The sequence below is a fragment of the Plodia interpunctella genome, chromosome 6 (assembly GCF_027563975.2).
Source record: "Plodia interpunctella isolate USDA-ARS_2022_Savannah chromosome 6, ilPloInte3.2, whole genome shotgun sequence".
Taxonomy (NCBI): domain Eukaryota; kingdom Metazoa; phylum Arthropoda; class Insecta; order Lepidoptera; family Pyralidae; genus Plodia; species Plodia interpunctella.
The window spans coordinates 454863-477832 of NC_071299.1; the positions used below are offsets into that span (position 1 = coordinate 454863).

At 33.3% G+C, this 22970-nt stretch overlaps 1 protein-coding gene across 1 annotated transcript in view; it reads right to left on the bottom strand.

Annotated features, from left to right (window-relative positions):
- Positions 1-22970, bottom strand: part of LOC128670933 (neuropeptide FF receptor 2-like) — a 46993-nt gene that overhangs the window by 20252 nt on the left and 3771 nt on the right. Inside the window, exons 2-3 of the mRNA XM_053746961.1 lie at positions 5419-5561; positions 3739-3965 (exon numbers count right to left, since the gene is read on the bottom strand). Coding sequence (XP_053602936.1) covers positions 3739-3965; positions 5419-5561 — 370 coding nt within the window. The remainder of the gene's footprint in view (positions 1-3738; positions 3966-5418; positions 5562-22970) is intronic.

The following is a 22970-nucleotide window of genomic DNA, read 5'->3' on the forward strand; positions in this document are numbered from 1 at the left end:
TGGAAAGCTTTGCTACCTGATTCTTGGGGTATAAGCGCGGCTTCACTGTTTCGTCACCCTGTGGTTCAACAAACCTGTAGATACTGTATGTCATAACTGCAGTGTTTCTGCGTACGTCAATGTCAAACGACTGAACTGAAACGCAGAGTCGTAACGGAATAAAGAGGTCGTGCTCCAAGACAGGTCACATTTTCATACGTTTTAATGTTGAATGTTTTCACTTCCTCACTGAAAAGTGGTGATCTGAGAAATATTTGTGTAAAAGGTTGCTATGAACTTCGAGTAGGTTTCGAACCAATATGTTAATAACGCGTCATTATATTAAATATTGTGTTCATGCCTGAACCCGTTTCATAGGTGTACATAGTAATATTATATATGTTACCGGCCAAAGCCGATTCTAGGATAAACTAGTTTTGCCTAGGCCAAACTAATTCTTCCTGCATGCGATAGGTTTAGCCTAGGCTATACTAGTTCGTCCTATCGCATATAGGAAAAATTAGTTTATCCTCGGCCATACTAGTTTATCCTGATAGAAATAAACACACTCAGGTTAAACAGGAATGGCCTAGTCTAAATTTATTTAGCCTAGTCCAACAAACTAAGTCTCCGAAATAGTATTATAAATACAGTCCGGACATATGCATGTCCGGAAAAATTTAAACTTATTTTAAAAAGTTGGTGATTACACTGATAGAGCCTTACGTAATAAAGATAAATTGTCTGTCCCCGGGCATCGGTTGGCCAAAGTTAGAACGTCTTTTGTTGGGAACTGTATCCGTTTTTATCATTTATCAAATTGCCTAAATGTATTCTTGATTTGCCGGACAAAAAATTTAGAAATTATATAAAAGAAGTACTTTGTAAAAAGGCATATTACAAGTCTGATGATTATGTGAACGACAATAATGTCTGGCCCAAGCATGGTGCAGTATCCTCATAACATATGTAATTGATTTATGGCATTATTACGTACGTTTTGTACATTTAGCTTTTTATTAATATATATATTTTGTGTGACAATTTTCAATAATTTTATTGGAAATACATATTTTATTTTATTTATTTATTCAAATTTTGCCATTTTTAATAATGATGTAAATTAGTCCTCCTAATTTTTAATATATATATATAAGACCTATATTTGTTAATTGACGTCCTTGGAGAAAAGGCTGCGGTGAAGTTTGTTGCGCCGTTTCTTCTTCACTTGCGCTTTGGAAGCCGGCAGTAGACTTAGTTTAAGTAATTTTTTTGACGTCAATAAGTGATGTATATCATCCTAAATTGAATAAAGAATTTTGAATTTTTTTGAACAGTATTTTTAATATTAAATATACTTTATTAATTGTTAGAATGTGATTGTTTGTTTTACCGTCATCGTTTTAATGAAATTATTAATTTTAATTAAATAGTATTTTATTTAATTTACCTATTTATTTTGTCTTTTTAGATATTCTATAATGTTTAGAATAGGCCATGCCGGTTTATCCTGAGAGTGTGTATTTCTATTAGGATAACTTAGTTATGACTAGGCTAAACTGGTTTATCCTATCGGGCTTAGGACGAACTAGTTTAGCCCAGGCTATACCAGTTTATCCTATGGCATTTAAGAAGAATTAGTTTAGCTTATGTAAAACTAGTTTATCCTGGAATCGGATTTGGCCGGTAACATGTATATATATATATACATATATAGACACGCCGCATGTGTTTGTTACAGTTCTAGCGAATAATGTCTTTGTAAGATTAGGTAAATTATATGATTAATTAGTATTCCCTTCTCTTTCATTTGGGACTGCTGCATGCATCATTTCACAGCAGAAAATTATTAAACAGCGTTGCTATGTGCATGATCAACACAGTTTAAATGAGTTTCTTTCGGCAAATGCCAGTTAGTAGCTTTTGAGAATTTTTATATAATCTAAAATTTGACCTAAATTAGTACCTGTGAAGGTCTAATGTCACTAAAATTATAAAAGCGAAAGTATGTATGTTTAGTACTTCTTCATACTCACACAGACAATTTTTATTGAAATTTGATACCTTAGATTAACACATAGGGTGCTTTTTCCCGTAACGTACGCGATTTCCGTAGGATTAGGTTAAAAATTCTGACAGTCAATGGCACTTTATAAAGTAGATGGCCCTACTATGCATAAAAAGGTATATTTTTTTAAATAATTACGCGTGCAACACCGCGTAGAGCAGCTAGTTTCAGCATACTCGTAAACGCTTTGACTTCAAAGGCCAGAGTTTCGTCTGTGTGTGAACAAGTCACGCTTGTACTAACGACAGAACTTCAGTAGTATGGAAGTTCCTCTCCTTACTCAGACCTCCTGTGTTGATAGTTATAATACTCCGTAATTAAATTTTATTTTACGCAATTATTTTCTACAATTACATCGTAAACATACATGTTTATTTGTAAAAAAATGACGTCTTTACAATTAATTCAAATAATAAATATCATTCGAATTATTAATTATCAATTACATTATGAAATATAAAATAATGATAATATTTATTACAGTTACAGTGAGTTGCGCCAGTCAAATTTGACCTGGGCATCGCTGACGTGTAGACAAAATGGCATACTTTACGTTTTTCTGCACACGTTAAAGATGGGGTGCCCTTTGATTCGTTTAAAATTATTGTTTCTAATTTCACTTCGTCAAACCTTATTGGCCTAAACTTACAACGCACAATTATTATATAGTGTAATAGATTTTTCTGCACTTTTATAATTTAGCCATATAATTGTTAGCTATCAGTCATTTAGAATATCTATTGTAAAACATCCTAAAATCGTAACAGTTACCTAGTTTAATAATATTTGAGACAATATTCTCATATCAAATGTATGTATGTATGTATGTAATAATAATTTCGAAATGTACTGCAACAGGTTAAAAACTCAAGTCGGGGGTGCAGGGGGGGCGCAACAGGTAATCAAATATTTTTATTATTCATAATTAATAAATTCAGAATAATAAAAATGTACGAAAAAATTTTAGGCACAAAGTTTGTGTACCAACCTAAATAGTAATACAAAAAATTAGGGGAACCAATAGAGACCCTTAAAGAGTCCGTAGGTATAGTTCGGCAATTTGTTTGTTTTTACCAATTTGTGAACTACCAGAATGATTCTACTATCTTAGCTTTTGACCGTGGTATCTTATATCGAATTTCTAAACGGATCTATTTTCAAAATTACAGTTGAGTAGATAACGCCTGAAGAGATTACAAATAAATGAAAAAACAAATTAATATTACCTTGATGTTGCCCGCGCGCGCTTTGTCAACCCTGAACGAAACTTTGACAATGTGTTCAATAAATTGAAAATATTGCGCAAAGGGCCCTGGAACGAGCCATGCTCGGCATCAAATTCGTAACCTGGAGATCGAGTTCGTAACCTGGAGATACGTCGTCGAACGAAAGTTCAAGACGTGATTCGTTCGCGACATTAAAATGGAATTGGGCTGGGCACCTGGCTAGAAGGAATGATGAAAGGTGGAGTATAGCTATAACTGAGTGGTACCCCAGTGGAAATCGGAGCGTAGGACATCCGGCAGCTAGATGAGTTGATGATGTAAAGGAAATTGCTGGCAACTGGATGGGGGTGGCCCACGACAGAGATGGTTGGCGGAGACGAAAGGAGGCCTATGCCCAGCAGTGGGTCACGGAGGGCTGCAGATGATGATGAAATTGAAAATGGAAAAGATATATCAAATAATTACCGAGACATTCTTATAAGCCTTCGCTATAATCGGCACGGTCTCCTTCCTGACCATGGCCACAATGAGCAGCGGTATGAAAATGATGGCCGCAGCACACCACAGCAACGCAAGCAGAAGCAGTGCTTGCTTCCTGCCGGGGGGGCGCATGCGGGGCGCGGGGGAGATCGACAGCCAGCGGTCCACTGACATCGCCGTCAGCGTGAACACGCTGGCCGCTACTGCCACGCCTGGTAAAGAAAAAAAAGAGAAATTCTTGGTTATAACTTGTCACATTTGTTATTTGTTAATTAATTTCATGACATGAAATTCCCTCGTCGGTAGCCGATCCTGAGTGCACTACCAGGTTCTACATAATATCATAATCATGCATTGTCATTGAAACAAAATGGAGTTGCGAGATTCTACCCAAACAAATTGAACTGAACTGAACAAACAAGTTACATACATACATTGCAAATGAAATAAAAATTTGTAATACTGACTGCAATACTGCATTTTTTTTCAGCAATGGTTGCATTTTATATGAACAAAAAAAAGTTACTTCCACAATATTTTTCTTTTCTAGGCCTGGTATATTAGCAGCCAGTGCTTTTACAATGGCTGCGTTACAATCATGCTTTTTTATTTATCTCCAAGCGGCGGCGGCGTAGCAAAATCAGCCAGTTTTTCAATAATGGCTATAATGATGAATTCATCCTACTAATTATTATAAATACGAATATCTCTGAGGATATATTTCTATATTATATGTATGTTTGTTACTCTTTCACGCAAAATCTATTGTTATGAAATTTTGTACACGAGAAGAAAATAACTAAAAATAATACTTTATTTACCGAAATTCCCACGGGAGCGAAGCTCCGGAGTACAGCTAATTATTATTATTATAAACTTGAAAGTTCTTACTTTTACGTGCTACATTGCAATTTTTTGTAAATTTTATAGTCATCATTGTAAAATAAAAGCGGTTCCCGCTGTTTCTTTGTATAGTTAGATCTTTAAAATTGTTTTACATTAGAGTTATTGCAGGTTTATTTAATAGATGGAGTGATACAAGAGGAAAGTTGAAGTGTAATTTATTATGGTATTGCTCGAGCGAAACCGGGACGGGCTGCGTGAGTACGTTATAAAAAATATTTAAGTATGGAAAATGACGTCGTTTTATGTGTAGGAAACATGATACCTACTATATCGTTCGAGGTTCTAAAAACAATAAAATATATTTGTTAAGCAACACGTATTCGTTTGATGTCACCGTTAAGATAGTGATACGATTTTCGTTTTAAGAGTAACAACTTTTTCACCTTCATTCGTTTTAGATTTTACACCGACCTAAACAACTAAACTAAACACTTAGGTTAAGTGACTTTGATGCATTTACCATTTCAGTACCTAGTTCTTTAAAAGTAGTTCCAAAAAATATTTACCGCTCCATAATTACCCTCCTGCGCTATTTTATGTGATAAAAATTGACGAATTTTAAATTGCTTTTAGTGGAATAAAGTGAAAATATTTATTTACATACGTAGTCAAAAAAGTGTAAATAGCTAGATTCGGATAAATGTTTATTTTATATAAATAAAATTTGCCAACCCTAATAAAATAGGTAACAATTTTGGATGCTCCTTAGTGAGCTTTGCCTCTGTTCCGATTCCCTACTCATGTGATATGAAACTCTACCTTGGATATAGTTGACAATCTTGCAGGCAGTTTCCCCATAAAACCACAGCACAGTGATGGCTTTGCTGAGCTGTGTGGGCATGCATACGCCCGTAACCAGAAGGTCTGCAGCCGATAAGTTGACCAGAAATATGTTCGTCACACTGTAACAAGAGAAAAATTATGTAATACATTTGTTTTCTGGATTTCGTTTCAGTATTTCAATAGGTTTCAGTATTGCAATATGCATTGCAATTACTTTTTTCGATGTGTATTCCTTTTTGCAACTTTATTATAACAAAAAAATACTTTTCCTTGTTTTCGAATAGGAATTTATGAAATTTTATAGTTGTTTGTTCCTTTTTCGAATAGAAATAATTTATAATTAAAATATTTTCCGAAATATATAAAACAATACAATGGTTAAGAAAAAACTATTGAATCGTCATCTGGTGATTCATTATTAATACGGAAATTTTCGGCGCAAATTATTCGATGAACATTGTTAAAAATTCGGAGTTTTTAATACCTATTATTGCAAATAAGAATGTATAATAACTTTCACAGAATTTTCGTGAAAATATCACACATTCACGGAGTGTCGCAACCGAAATTATTTGGAAATTCCGTTTTCCTGGAATTCGACATTATGTATAAATAAAAGTATCATAATTGCGGACAAGCATATAAGTATATGTTACTGTAAAAGCACGAACTACGGTAAATACTAAGATATTCCAGTAAAACCTAAGATTTACCAACTGTTAATGGTAAAAGTCCGAACAATTTTGCGATTCGAACTTTTACCACCATTCACTTGGTAAATCTTAAGATTTAGGTCAAAGGCACGGTAAATGTTGAGAAAATAATTTTATTTTTATTATTTTTTACTATTTAAGAAGTATTTTAAAGGTTATACCTTACCTTTAAATATATTACCTTTAAAAGTTAAAAAGATTCATAAAAAACAAATACTTACCAAATGAAAATAATTTAAAATAGGTAAGGATTTGACTAATTACTTAGTTAATTAATTACTCTCATAATTATGATACCTACATAAAAATATGTAAGGTTTTGACAGAAAATAAATGATTAATAAGAATTACTCATTGTTTTATTCCCAAAACCAACATTTACCAGCCGTCAGTAGCAAAACCTAGCATATACTAAATTCCAATGGCAAAAACCCGAAAATATCGTCAATTATTTATAAATCCTTACATTTACCAACCCATGCCGGTAAATCCTAAGATTTTCTGAAAAAACCTAAGATTTACCTATATACGGGCTTTTACAGAAACATATACACTTCTAGTTATCTTAGAGTTACGGTCAAATTTGACGTTAACTTTAATCTGCGCACCGTTGTTTAGATAAAATGGCGAACTTTTCGTTTTTCTGTGCAGGTTAAAGTTGACGTCGTTCAGTCAATTGACCGGTGCAATGTACCGTTAATTATTCAAATGAATGTATCAATCGTTAAATGTTAGATGCTTAAGTCCACCAATTATAATATTACGACCCATATTTTATTCAATGAAGTTTTAATTAATTAATCATCATCAGCCTACCCTTATCCCACTCTATGTGGGATCGGTACAGCATGTCAGTCTCCTCCACTTCTCCCTGTCTGATGTTAACCGATCTGTTACTTCCTTTGTAGCCATATCCTGCCTAACGCACTCAATCCACCTCTTCTTCGGCCTGCCCCTACTTTTCCCTTTCAATTTCTAATCCATAACCTTTCTTACAATATTATTTTCCTCCCTGCTCATAACGTATGACCATATCATCGAAGCCAAATTAATTAATATGGTAATTAAAGTTTAAATTAATTAATATGGTAATGAATGAATTACTAAAATTTAACATTATATAATTAACAAATTATTCTTTATTTCGGATAGAATCCATAGTAAATGTTAAATTTGTAAATAACCATGTTAAATTTGTATTTTAAAACTATATTAATAACTAATTTTTACCTATTTAAATGAATAGGGTTCCAGATTTAAGGTTGCTTGGGCTATCCCTTCTCGTCTCGTGCAAAAGGGCAATCTTTCAGAATCACAAAAAAAATATCAATGCATTATGCTAAAAGAATATTAGCCCTTTATTTGCACTTCATATTCATAAGTAAGAGTTCAAAATATCTATATTTAAATAAATTAAACACCTTTGATTGCGACCAATCATTATAATTTATCAAAGTTATGAATTCTTCGCCTCGGCCGAATTCCTCCTCGAATAAACTCAAATCAGAATTAATTTGATATTCTGTCTTTTGATGTGGAAAAATGTTTGTCTAAACATCTAAGCAGCGACTTTTGAACACAAAATGAAATGTTAAAAACGAATATACCTAATGAAAAGGTTTTTGTTAATATTGGAATAATCCTTGATACAAATTAATCTTTGAATAAAATTATTAATAATTAAATATTTAAAATTACTAGTAGTAAGTTTTACTTAATTAACTACTGTTAGAAAAATGGAGATCGTCATCGTCATATTTTTAGCTGAGCGTAAGCCTCTCTTCGTGTACGCCACCCTCTTCTGTCCTCTGCGTCTCTCATCTATCTACAATCTACGACTTTCATTATTTCGTCCGCCCATCTCATTGGTGGTCGTCCATAAAAGAAAAATGGACAATAAAATTATTTTTGCTAAACCGATTATGAGTAACGATAAGGAACGGATAAGGAATGGGAAGTCGGAAAGCAACACCAAACACAGAAAATTTTGATAGCAATAAGCTTCGATGATACGGGCACGTTATAAGCAGAATAACGTTGTATAAATAGTACAGGACAAGAGATTGAGTGGGAAAAGAAGTATAGGAAGAGCGAAGAAGGATATGGCAAAGAGAAATGTAACAGATCGGTTAAAATCAGAAAGGGAGAAGTGGAGTTGATATAAAATATTATAGGTATATTTTGACTAAATAACCTAAACCTAACTAATATTTTAAATGCGAAAGCAAGTTTGATTATTACCTCTTCACACTCTATCTACTCAACCAATGTTCTAGAAAATTTGCGTACACGTAGTTTAAAGTGTGGAGAAGAACATATTGTAATCTTTTGAACCTTTATCTGGGAAAAACAACTGTTCCCGTAGGAAACTAACGCAGGCGAAGCCGGGGAAAAAGCTAGTAATTTCATAAATATGAATTAATAACTGGTCGTAGGAGACAGATTCCCATAAGAACCAATGGTAGCAACAAAATTGGCTATAGAATTCTGCGTCTAATACGAATGTCTCGTCATAAGCATTTTCGGTGAAAGTACGACAGATACAAATAAAATATTATACAAACATAGTATTGTATAGCTGCTACCCCACCCACTTTGCTTGACAAAATATATTTTTGTTAGTTCGTAATGTCATTGAAAGTTTAGATAGACGATACCCACGAATTGTGTATTCGTGGTATAACATGAATCCTTATAGTTTTGAGATAAATTACTAAAATTGCAAAGGTATCATTCTCATAGGTATACAGCTTCTCGATACTGAATATTTACTAACTTTTGCTTACAATTTGATACGCGCCATATAATAACGATTTTTCCTGTTTCGGTAAATTTTCTGTTATCGAATTCCAGCAAAATATTTGAACTGTAATTATTTTAGATATAATTTTAGTCTTTGAATACGATCGGACAGAAACATCTGTATAGATAAAAGCACTTAAGAATTAAAAAATAAAATAAAAAAATAGTTGCCTGTAAAGACGGTTTTACGGGCGAAGATTTTACGTGACAACGTCTTTTTACGCGCGCGGCAGACCGATCATAGTTGAGTGGGAGAGAGACGCAAGGCATTCGGCGGGCCTCTCTCGTTCGGTGACTCATCGTAACGTTACCGGGCGTTACACTTTTTCATAAGTGACTCCCAGCCGCAACCTAATTTAAGACGTTGTCACGTCAAAATTAATTAAATAAATATTCTGACGATTTCCACAATCCTATTACAAGAAACAGCGTAAACACATTTTATTATGATGATGTCTGTGTATTTAGTCGACATTAAGATATGAATAAATAATGACATTAAGCACGTTACGTCGACGACACGACGCCGGAGTCATCACAGCCATTACTCCGTCACGTGTGAAGTAATCCAATTATGCTGGCTCTCACTCGAGGTAATCAAATCTTCAAATTTAAGTGCCACTTCTCGATTTTCAACTGACTTGATTAATAATACTCAAGGTGCCTACGACATAAAGTAAAAAATAGTCACTCATCTCCGCTTGTTCCTGGTTGGGTTCGGGGCTGTTATGCCGTAAATGCCCGGAGTCAGTGTAACAAATAACTTTGTCATTTTGAAAACCTACGTTAATATGGCCTTAACCCAAATGATAGGATGTTATGCATATACTTTGCGTATTATTTCGGAATAAGTTTTGTACATGAAAAATCTATGCTCAACCGGCTTTAAGGTCTAAGCTCGACTAGCGCTCTGCTCTCTTCATAGTCTTATTTCTCATGGGTAAGGGTCGTGGCCATTACGTGGAATGAATTACACACAACAACTTTCTTGGCATTATTAATTAAGTGGTTTGCCATTGCCTTCTCCATTTCACACACAAGTTAATAAGAATGAACCAGTGTGCAGGTTTCCTCACAATCTTTTCCTTCACCGAAAGCAAGTGGTGGTCGATGAAAACTACTACTATACATGAGTCAGATTGTTATACAAACTCATGTGGCCTTTCGATCCATAGGCGGGCGTCTTAACCATTACACCACCACCGCTTCTCTCTGTGGACTGCTATGCTGTGCTAAATGAAACTATGTTTTGAAAAACCAATGGAATTTTATTTGTCAAAAATTACGAAGTACCCAGTAAAATTTCATAACTATAACAAACGAAATTCTTCTCTGTTAAATAAATTTAGCTTTAGTTTGCCCTGCATAGTATATTTTATGCAACATGATGCCTTTAGGCAACATGAATAAAATTTGTCACCAGTGTTAGCAAAAGGACATTTGAAAAGAAAGAAAGAAAATCATTGCATAGCCTGTCTAATCCAGCCCTAAGTCCCAGACAAACTTTGAAGTTGGGAATAACGCGACTGACTGAGGCGCGGATCAAATGTGTTGGGAACTTTAGTTCACACAACTATTTGTCTAGGTTCTGAGAAGTTAACGTACCCTGTACAGAAGCTCTGAAGTATTTATTGACCGAGCGAGCGATGCAAGTGAGGATTTCTTTTCAGTTTAACCACAATTGCTTTGGTTCATTCATTCATATCGAGTGCGTTATTGTGCTTACACTGGTGTATTTTTTTTATTCAAGTCGCCTAAACGCATCTGACATGACTACGACTACCGACTGACATCTAGTGGCAAGTAGTCGCAGGCACACTACACTAGTGAACTGAATTGTCGAATGTGCAATGTGTGAACAATGTGCAGGTTTCCGATGCTTGCTTTATGCTTTAGAAGATCTGTCGCAATCCTCAACCGATTCCTGGAGCAGATATTCGATCTTTCAGTAAAGTAGATGTTCTTTCATTAAAGCAGGGGAAAACCTCAAAAGAAATAGTAAAAAAATGTTGAAATCTGTACAGCTATCACAGTTTCTACAAAAATTGCCTGTAACAAGAATTGTCTGTTTTCTGTTAAATAAAAGCATATAAAAACTATCCATAAGATACCTTAATCCGTGGAACAGTATAATCTATTATGCAATATTATGAGTAGATGTTAATGCTGTACCAACATGTCAACATAAATTATGTGTATCGCCCCAATATACTTGCTTCAATATCAGTATGTTTGTAGAGTTAATTAATATCGTGATCCAGTAACTATGATCGAATCGACTATGAATCTAGGCAGTGTGTAATATAATGATTTTTATTTAGTTCCCGGTTGCGTTTGTCGCAATTTTCTAACAAAAGATGTTTTTGTGACGTTTGGTGGTTTGTAATTTGTTACAAAGCATGTATTTACAAAATTATTGTATATATATATATATATATATATATATATATATATATATATATATATATATATATATATATATATATATATATATATATATATATATATATATATATATATATATTAACATCTTTCAGATAATTCGATACACGTGTTGTACATTAATATATCTAATTTTATTATTCATATCCGTGTCCGATAAATCTATTCTTAAAGGTCTCGTTTTCAGAATTTATATGTCTAGATTTTGAGTGACTTTGTTTAGAGTTTTTTGGAAATCGTTCATTGAGTAAAAATATCAACATATAGTTAAATGCATTTGTTTTCTATGAAAATTCCACTATTGTAATATTTAAATGTACTGCATAAATGTGTACATGTCATAAATGTACACTTAGTCCACGTACACGTTCTAATTTATAGTATAACTCGATTGTAATTTGGTTATGAAACAACGCACAGATCGTGGAACAACGATTTAAATTAAATATGAACTCGTGAATGGGTATCGCTGGGGGATGCTGGTCACCGCCATATACATATAATTTATCAGCACTCGATCACGATCAGAACACGTTTACTTTTTGACCATGTACTTCATACACCTTGTTGTACTATTAGAAAAAAATATGTGAGTATATGTAAAAACATATATGAGTTTATTTCGGCATTTCTTTCTATGTTTCTTTCATATAAAAAACTGTATTATGGGAGGTCTTTATGGGTCCAACAGAAGCAAAAACCATTTTTATAGACTTTTTGTCTGTCTGTCATTTTGTCTGTTTGTTTATTCACGCATCATTCAAAAACTATTTGATGCGGTTTTCACAGATATATAGTGGATGGTCAACTATTAAAATTGCAATACATTGCTTAGAACCCGAGATACCTATATATAATAATCATATAATAAATTTTCGCGATCGAAGCCGCGGGCAAATGCTTTGACAATCATCAGAATCTCAATTTATTTAGAATTAGGTCGCTTTTGTAATTATATCGGCATTTTTTCATTTTTATTTAATTTGTTTTAGGTAAGGTGATCAGGGCCAGACATATTCGAGAACGAACTTCATTAAAACCAGAGTCTAATCAATTAATTCTGTTAATTGACGGCCCTTCCTCTACGGAGGAATGATATAGTGGAACAGACATGATTTGTTTACCTACAGTAATTAGATTAATATTTTATTGACATGTGTTCTCCGTTGAATGTGTGTTCGAATTCGCAAGGAGTATAATACCTGCGCTGGTTCGGCGACGTGCGGCAGAAGATCGTTAAGGATGATACGCGCGCCATTGGTCTGACAACTAGGGATGCCGACGACAGTGCGAAGTGAAAACGCAAGAATATGAAAGCGGATCCTGGACTCCGACTCTCAATGGCTGAGTAAATAACCGAGAAAACACTCAGATAAGAGAGATATAATATTTATTAACATAGGAATGAAATAGGCAGAGATTGCCCAGGATAAGCTAGATTAGTGAAATCGCCCTGACGGACTGTCATACGTCGAGTGTACTCTCTACAAATTGGTAGGATTATAACTACCAATTTGTAAAGAGTACACGTAATACAGAGTTAGTAGTAATTTAATGGCACAGTCACGTGCATATACACAAGTATATACACACATTCTTAGCATACTGCAGCCCGGGATCCACTTAAAAAAAGAAAAAGAACGCGCGCGTTCCTTTTTGATTTTAAAAAGCTAGCTTGGTTTTCCTCTTTGGAAATGCTGCTGCCTTTCAATTATCCAAGCTATTTATCCCTTAATCGCCTTGTACGACTAAAGACTGTGACAGTGGCAAGAGAATATGGAGTGGTTCTATTCCAGTTAGGTGAATTTCACGAGCGTTTTGAACGCCGCTGTGGTCTATCATTAGTGTTTAATAAATTGTACCATAAACAGTAATCGATTTAAATACCCTATCTTATACTAAATAAGCAAAGTACTGGTACAATCTTGATTTTATAAATGTTTAATTTTAAAAAAAATCTTTATTAAAAAAAAATGTGCGACTCTAATGAAACGCTACACGCCGCGTTCAAACGGTCCTGAAATTCACCCAGTTCGGGAATGAGACATCTAATCTTTTTATATTTGCTATATTGATCCCATCTCCCGGTAACAATACTGTTATATACATACGTATGTAATGGAAGTATTCTAAATTGATCTCAATCAGTCTGATCAGCCAATAAATTAATTTAAATGGTTCTGACAAAAACAATTAACAATGGCAGTCCGGATGATTGATGACCGAAGGGTTTAGGGGAGTTTACAATAACCTTAACAACATCCAATTTCCGCAAACTAAATCTGATTGGAAATTCGAAAAAGTGGGGTAAAAGTTTGTATGATAATCGTGTCCGTACCATTAAAAAAATATTGATTTTGTGTAAAAGAAAAATCTAATGAAGTACCTATCATAAATTGTACGTAAAACATTGTTGTTTATGATGTTATAAGTCTCACAATTATTTTCAAAATTATTCAGTTTCATAAAAAATCCGATGGAATTTCAATCACTTCAAATATTCAGCATTATTTCAAAATAACGTCACGTGACATCAATTTCACGCTTGTTACCTACATTTTTCACATCAAAGGCTTGTTCGTGTCGAGTGCAGAATGTGGACGACCAACCTACGTAATCCTATGTTGTACGTGTGAATGAGAATTTTCATTCGTAGCTGTGACGCCTCAAACCCCAGGGTTAGCGTAAAAAATTGGCATTATTATTTAATTATATTCAATTAATTGCCATCGCCTGACCTCATTCCTCTTTAGGAATGATATCGTCGCCTATCAGCTGTTAAGGCAGTCCACGGCAGGTCTTAGGGCGGAACCACATGCCATCACTCAGCTAAAACTGCACTATCCCTATCGATAAAACGCATAAAAAGAGATAAGGCAATATAAAATTGAACAACTTTAATCAAATCTAGGTTACTTCTAAAATTAGAATGAAATATGCGACAAAAGTCAAAATTTATTTAGTCACCCATCTATTACCATCCAGCCAGAGGAAAATCTTGAACGTCTTGTCAGGAACGTCTTGGTTCCTTAATTTGTTTTGAAAGTATAATGTATTTGGAACTCAAAGGAAGCAATGATTTCCCTGGGCTTAGTATAAAAAAAAACACAATAATATCTGTTGAACTTTTACCAAATGTCATTGGGATAGGTCATTTAAATTTAGCTTACGTACAAGTATCTCATTATTAATATATAAGTAAATTAAATTTAAAAATCTTAATTTGCCGAGACATCGTTTAAGGTTTATACTACGCGATTTATCTATTGTATTGCAAAAAGAAAATATTCAAGGTCGAGATTAACACAAGAAATAAAATGTTTTGATGACTAATCTAAAATTTGCACCATCGGACCTCCATCTCCCAGATGCTCGCCGAAAACGGATATCCAATCATTGTTTTACCAATAAAACAAGTTCCATATAGTAAGGAACGTGTCCACTTAGATATATTTAGGAATTTAACTAATTGTTATTCTCATTGGAGTGTTACCGAAATTGCGATGAACTTCGTATATATACTTACTGGCTTATATTGCTAATATTAGCTAGAAAGCTGAATCAGTAGCTCAGTCTTGTGGTTAAATATATTTTTTTATGTAATTCTATTTGCATAATTCGGTGTTGCTGCCTGATTTATGTAGAAAAAAAAAACGACTAAATGGCTTCTTAGTATTTTTGGCGATACAGCTGGGAATGCAACGAGACAAGCAAGAATGAGAGGAAGAGGACTGATCTTGAAAATCTATATTTATTATTATTATAAAGAGGTAAGTAAGCGGTTGTGAGTTTGTATGTTTGAGGCGGATAATCTCCGAAACTACCCAACCGATTTCAAAAATTCTTTCACCATTAAAAAGATACATTATCCAAGATTGCTATGCGCTATATTTTATCTCAAAATTCCCACGGGAGCAAAGCCACGGGTAACATCTAGTCTTAAAATAAATCGGACAAGAGCTCTCTCTCAAACATAAGTAATACTATGGTCAAGCCTACCTCGAGTTAGCTAACTAGTTAAAATAATATTTTTCAGTCTGATCTGGGCCTTGGATGTTTATCTATTTATGTATTTGTTATCTAACACAAGTCTCTAACTTACTTTTCGGCTAACTCAATCTGTGTGGCTTGTCCTATATATTTATTTATTTATATTAAAAAAAAATCTTATTGTTCTAAGAGCTATTAATATCTACACTGTAGGTACTAAACTTTTGGCAGATTTTCAACCTCCAATTCATTCACATCTGCTCTCTTTGTTTACAGTAATGTCCGAGTTTTTATGATTGTAAATAGTAGTTTAAAGCGTTTTAATGTGAGTTTCATACAGTTATAATTTGGAATGTGTACAAAAGTATTTTGTCTTTGTATATGAGTCTTGTTCTTAATAAAGAACTAAAAGTGAATAGCATATTACAGAAAACATTTTCGTAGCTAAACAGTAAGCAAAGTAACTTTTTTGTTAACTTGTGTTAAAGGATAATAATACAATTTTTCTTCCATCAATCTATTTATGAATTCATACACGGAATTCCAAAAAATGCTGTTTATTACACTCAAAATATTACACTAAAATATTTTACTACTTTTATATACGGAGTACAACTCCTTAGAATATGAATTTGAGATGATTATTCAAATTCGTACAATTTAATTTACCTGAAATAGTATGTATACGGATACGTCAAATGTAATACAATTTTGGAACATATACGAGACGAGGGTGAGTATCATATAATAATAATAAAATACGTAATAAATTTATTTATTCATTTCTAGCGCGAATATGGGCAAATGTTATTATTGTTATGGGGTAATGCAGTTGATATAGGAAAATTTTTTGTTTTACAGAAACGAGCAATTCGTTTGTGCAATGGGCTTAAGCCACGGGATTCCTTGCGAGAATTATTCAAATCGATAAATATTATGACTGTTGCATCTCAGTACATCTTCGACGTACTTATTTTTCTTAAATCTGACTTACACCTGTATAAAACATTGAGCGATGTTAACAGTGTAGTCACTCGTAATAGGCATAAATTTTGTATGAACAGATTCCGACTTAAAAAGGCGGTCTTTCGTGGGTCAAAGTGTAAAATTGTTCAATAAACTCCCTGTAGAGGCTATTAACTTGCCAATGCCAAAATTTAAATCATATATTAAAAATGCTTTAATGGCTAATGCTTATTACACAATTAGCGACTATTTAAATGATAAAAAACCTTGGACCCTTCCTAAAACTTCCACCTCTCACACTTGATCTTACTATTTTATTACTATTTATATATTTTCTTGACATGTTTATTATATGTTAAAATGTAAATGTCAAAATATATGTATTTTGACATTTACTTGTAAAACATATACGTGATTTGTGATCTTCAAGTGTCTGAAAGTAACATAGGTATTTATTATGTTAGATTATGGAGATCGAGTATGTCATGCACACTCAAATGGTCAAACCGGTAGCGGCGTCGTGGATCGGGTCGGGAGGTTCCCTCTATTGTGGTTGAGCTTCGCGATGGCTGACTCACGCGTCAACTCGTGAACGGGTGCTGCCGGGGGAACTGGTCAGCTCGATCTTTTATTAAAAGTTTTTTTTTGTTTGGTTAATTATATATGGGTATATATATTTTCCTTTCATCAACACTTGATCACAATCATAATATGTTTCAGTATACCTTTTGACCATGTACTTTATTGTGTACTTACATTGTTATATTACTGATAAAAAATTATACATAAATTTATATTTAAAAAATGGTAAGCCCTTCTGGCATAATAGGGACCAACACTGTTTGAATGAGTTTCTTTCGGCATTTCTTCTCAGCAGTGGTCGTTCCGAAATGCTAGTAGTTTGTAGCTTTGGTAAACATCATTTAATTTAGAATATGACGTGAAAAAGTGCCTGTGAAGGCCTAATTTCTGAATAAATGATTTGATTTTGTTTTGATTTTGATTTATTAGATTTATACTATACACTTATGCAGTGAAAGTCCTCTTTGTGAGAGAAATGCCTAGACTATGGCCAGAGTTTTAATGAAATTTGGTAAACGTTGCACATAGCCAGAAGGCCTGAAAATAGCAGAACCCGACGAGATTACTTCGTGTCACGTTTGTTGAAGCTGTGAGGTAAACACAGGATGAAACAATTTAAATGTTTACTCAAAATACTAAATCCATACTTTCATACTAGTGTTATAAATGCAAAAGTCTATCTCGCTTCCACGGCTATACCGCTGGGCCGATTACACTTAATGACCTTTGGTTGGTACAAATACACTTAATGACCCATTGTAAAACATAGGCTACCTTAGGCAGAGCTGCAGGCAATATCAGCCTATTGACATGGTATAAAACTATGGCGTGTTCACTTGCCCTAGAATACGACCGATCTATGGGGTTGGGAAGCGGTGGTGGTGTAATGGTTAAGACGCATGCCTGCATGTGGATCGAAAGGTCTCAGGTTCGTATCCTACTCGTGCCATATAAGTTTGTATACCAATCGGACTCATATATAGGTAGTAGTTTTCATAGAACACTACTTGCTTTCGGTGAAGGAGGACATCATGAGGAAACTTGCACACACTGGTGGGCAGTTTAGTTCACTAGTGTATATGCGACTTCCTGTGACTAGATGGCGGTAAGTAGTCATAAAAGTCATGTCAGATGCCTTTAGGTGGCCTGAATAAAATCTGACACAAGTGTTAGCTATAACACACTCGATATGATGATGATGGGGTTGTTCACCACTCTAAAGATGTTGTAATGTTAAAATGTTACCTGTCAGCTGCCAAGGTAATGTCTTTTAGTTGCATCGTATGATATCCATGGGATACGTCCTTCCGGGAAAGAAGAACGAAAGAAACCTCGTCATATCTCCCGATCTGGTTCCACATTCCTACTGCGAACTGCTGAGGTCTGGAGTTCTCTCCCCGCATTCATATCCGAATTCTATAATTCAGGTATCTTCAAGGTAAATAGTTTAGTTTATAATATTCGTGTTCTTCTGTAGAGTTGTTCTCTGTTCTTTCGCCAATAAAAAGGAATTTCTGCTTTCCATTAGGCTATTGAACGCACTCAAACTTCTAATAAAGAAAATAAAAAAAGTAAGGCTGGTAGCCGGCTGTATATTCACAGGAAAATCTTCAAAATTTTAAGGTTTTTTATGCGAATGTAAGAGGAAACATGCGAGGGAGAGTTAATACTTAGATACTCGTACAACTGTACGAACAGTACAATAGATCACTATTGTTTTGTGGGCAAACCCGCGGGAAATAGGTAGGGTAAAGTAAAATGGATAGCAGAGAATTCCTCAAACTGTGCCCTCACCTAACGCGAACTGGCGTGTATAAATAGACATAATTTGGACGTTCCGTCAGAGGCTGTTAATGAATTCATTTGTCTGGATTTTAAAACGTCACTGAACGACGACAAGACAAATATTATTTTGGATCTTTCTTCTTTCTTTTCAAGTGTGTTACTGCTAACACTGATTGTCAGATTTAATTCACGTCGCCTAAAGGCCTGACTGAAAAAATGACAGAATATTTTTTCGGGAAAAGTTAGTTTAACTCGTGGTATACAGAATCCAAATTAGCTGCCTACATTTGGCCGGCCTTTAAAAACCTCTCTCTCATCTCTCTCATTTGAGAGTTGTCTTTAAATTCTGCATTTATTGCTCAACAATTCAGTAAAATAAATTATCAATCGCCACTGCATTTTCATGAATGAATATAAATTTACTAACGATAACATTTTAATTGAGTTTAATGTAATGTCTGCATACAAGTCTCAATTAAAATAATTATGCATGTATGAACCAACTGCAGTTTTAATTTGTATACAGGAATTGATTGTTTTCTATTAGCTGCGCTTCGTGGAAATTTCAAAGTAAAAGTATCTTACTGATCTTTAGATATTTTAGCGTTAATGTGTTGAGAAAATGTAGGTATCCCATGGGAAAGACAGTCATGAATTGCGAATTCTGAATTTCACGGGTAGCTATATGGCTTATTGTGTTTTTATTTATCTATGCTTATTGGTGATGTTGAGAATTTCAGATTGCCTATGAAAAGAATCAGTCAGCACTCTCTTGATTGAGCTAACCACATTATATACAACATATATAACATATAAATAAATCACCTTTCAATAACTACAGTCCGACTATTTCAATTAGTTTCTTTCGGCATTTCTTCTCAGCAGTGGTCGTTCCGAAATATCAGTGATAAGTAAATCCGAAATATAAGCTTTTGAGAAATTACTTTATAACATAACGTAAAAATAGCGTACATAGACACTTTTTACATCCAATTTAAAAATACATAATTTGAAATTTTCAGTATGAAAACAGTTTTTTTTTACATTGATCTCATAAAATAATTATAGAGTATTTTTAACTTTTATAAAAATAACGAAAACGATTTTTTCAAAACTTATCAGCAGAATTTTTTTTATAAGTCATAAAGAATATTTGTTTTAGGTAATCTCAAGTTAGATCACATGTTTACGTAACTTGTTAAACTTATTATATCATTATTCGGTGGTATTTGTATTATACACTCCACAAAGAATTACAACGAAAGTTAGGAATTTTTTCGTAGAAAACAAAACAATTATATCTCCCGTAACATGATACAGATAATATTATTAAGTGAAGAAAATCTGATTTTATAAGCATGGCAACCAATTTATATACGCTTTTATAGAAAGGGCAGATAAATGTTTATATAACTACAGGTTCTATAAGAGGTGAATTTGTTTTAAATAAAACTTACTGTGATGGTTTCCGACAAAATTGTAACTTTTATGCAATATAGATGTCTTGCAACAAATAATATGGCAATGCTTCGATGTTAAACATTTTCCAATGGACATAAAAATAAACACTAACGAATAAAAAATATTTTTGTATAGTTTCTATCTTTCCATGTAACTCATATCATGTTATTTTATGACATTTACAGATAAATAAAGAAATTAGGACAAATCACACAGATTGAGCTAGCCCCAAAGTAAGTTCGAGACTTGTGTTATGGGATACTAACTCAACGATACTATATTTTATAACAAATACATATATATATAAACATCCAAGACCCGGGGGCCAATCAGAAAAAGAACAGTTTGTTTCCATCATGAGTCTCGGTTCAGAGGCAAGCACTTTACCACTGCGCCACCGAGGTCGTCACAAATGATAAAAGATTTAAATTATATCGTTGAGTTAGCCCACAACACAAATCTAGAACTTACTTTGGGGCTAACTCAATCTGTGTGATTTGTCTATATACTTATATGTCTACTTATTTAAATCTACATATATTTATTAAATGTAGTAATAGTATAACATGTTGATAATACATTTGTTGATAACTTATATCAAATTATAAGCTCTATTTGATAACTGTTTTCCTAAAAACATTAAAAAAAATTATTGTTTGTAAAGTGCGTTATCCCTATATCTCTGGTTGGAAGCAACGTATGGCGATGATACATATACCAAATTTTAAATTAGACCTTAAGCTATACAACTGTCAAAACCGCATCAAATTCCATTCAGTTGTTTTTGTGTGATGTTTTAGTAATACTATAAAACTTTTTAATAATATGTATGTATATGTTATGCTTTTATGGCTAAACTACTATATTTGAAATCTTGTACCTGAATACATACAAGATTTTATTAAAATCTAGCAGTTTTAGACACGAGGTTAATAAACAACGGTTTCTCCATCAAACCCTAGAGGCCTGCAATAAATTTCGGCGCAGCAGAACTATATTTTAAAATATTTTAGATTACTTTAAAATATAGCTATCAATTATTAATTTTTGTACGCTACAAGAAACTTTGACTAATTTTCAATAATTTGAACTAGTACCTGTAAAGTGTACTGGAATTAGAGAATTACGCTCATTTTAATTATACAGTTTTAAGTTAAAGTCTTGTTTTCAAAAAAATTTTATTTATATCATCACTGATAAGTCTACAATTAACAATGTTTTTTTTTTCTTTATTTATAACCCGTCAAATGTCAATCGTTGAACTCTCTAATGTTGTTGAAACTCTGGAGTGCAAATATTGAAACAAGTAGAAATTAAACGAAAAATCGACATTTCGATTTTACTTTAATGTTTTCCTTTAAAGATTTTTTAGTTTATTATCCCTTGAATCTATTTAACTTTGCGTATTTTGGAAAATACATTCGTCCTAGAAATAAATCTTATTCACACTAAGGATTTGATTTTCTAGGATATTTAGAAATCAGTTTTAGTTTTATCCTCTTCATATTAATGAAGAGGCTAAAACTGATTTCTCAAAAATAATAATTTACGCATATCGTCACACAACTTTTGTTAGATAATTGACAATAAGAGAAGGCTGCGCCAGTCAAGTTTGACGTTAACTTTAATCTGCATAGAAAAACACAAAATACGCAATAGTCAATTTCTGGGAAAGTAACTTCAAAAGAATTTTTCATATTTCTTTTATCTTCAATTTCCATACCTCCAACGTAACGAGAGAAAACTATTTTCATTGTCCAGATTTTGTCAATAAATATTTTTGAATCTTGTCGATAAGAAATTTCTTGTTATAGACACACAATAAGGTTTTTTGAATGAAATAAATTTAATCAGTATCTAATCATATGTAGATTTCAGATAATATTATAAAAAAAACTTGTATGTATTCTATGATTACGAATTAACTCCATTAAAATATCTTATATTAATATACCGTCGGTTTCCACATATATTAGATTTTTATATATACTTTAAATATATTTTTATCACAGTTCACAAAGTGAACAGTACTTTTGCGCCATGTGTTAAAGGATACTTTAAGGTCTTAACCTTTGTCCTTCAATAAGAACATGTAATCGAAATAAATCACAAAAGGCATATCCACGAGTAAGAAATAAAGTTACATCTACTCATCCTATTACAAGAAATGTCAGATAAAATTGGGGTCAAAAAGGTCAAACGTCACGTTGTTATAAGTTTGCTAACAAAATATGTAAGTTTAATGCTAAAACTAGTTACATTACAGTATAGTTACAGTGTTAATAATTATTTATTATTGTTGCTAAAAAATAAAATAAATTGATAGAAATGCGATTGTGGCGCTAGTGTGCGGCGATCAGCGTCTTAAAGCTTCATCGGAAATAACTAAAATTGCAGGATTCGAATCTAGGAATTTTCGATTGGATTATTCTATTCCTGTACATTACATTACACACTATAACTAATATTAATGTACAACACTCAATGACCCACACTAACTACTAAGCTTGTATCGTGGGTTTCATACACAATTACAGGGCACATACACCCAGAACCCCAGACAAACATTTTTAATCTCAGCTGTAAATATTTGCCTGCGCTGATTATCTAACCAAGGACCTTCAGTAATGGGTGACTGTGGAGGTCGTTTTAATGTACTTTTTGTTTTCATTTAATATAATATACAAAACTTTCGCACATATTATAAACGAAAGGAAACGTTTTTCTAATGTGCAAACACCCACACAAGAAGATATTACAAAAGTTTGTTCCCTACGGAGAAATCAA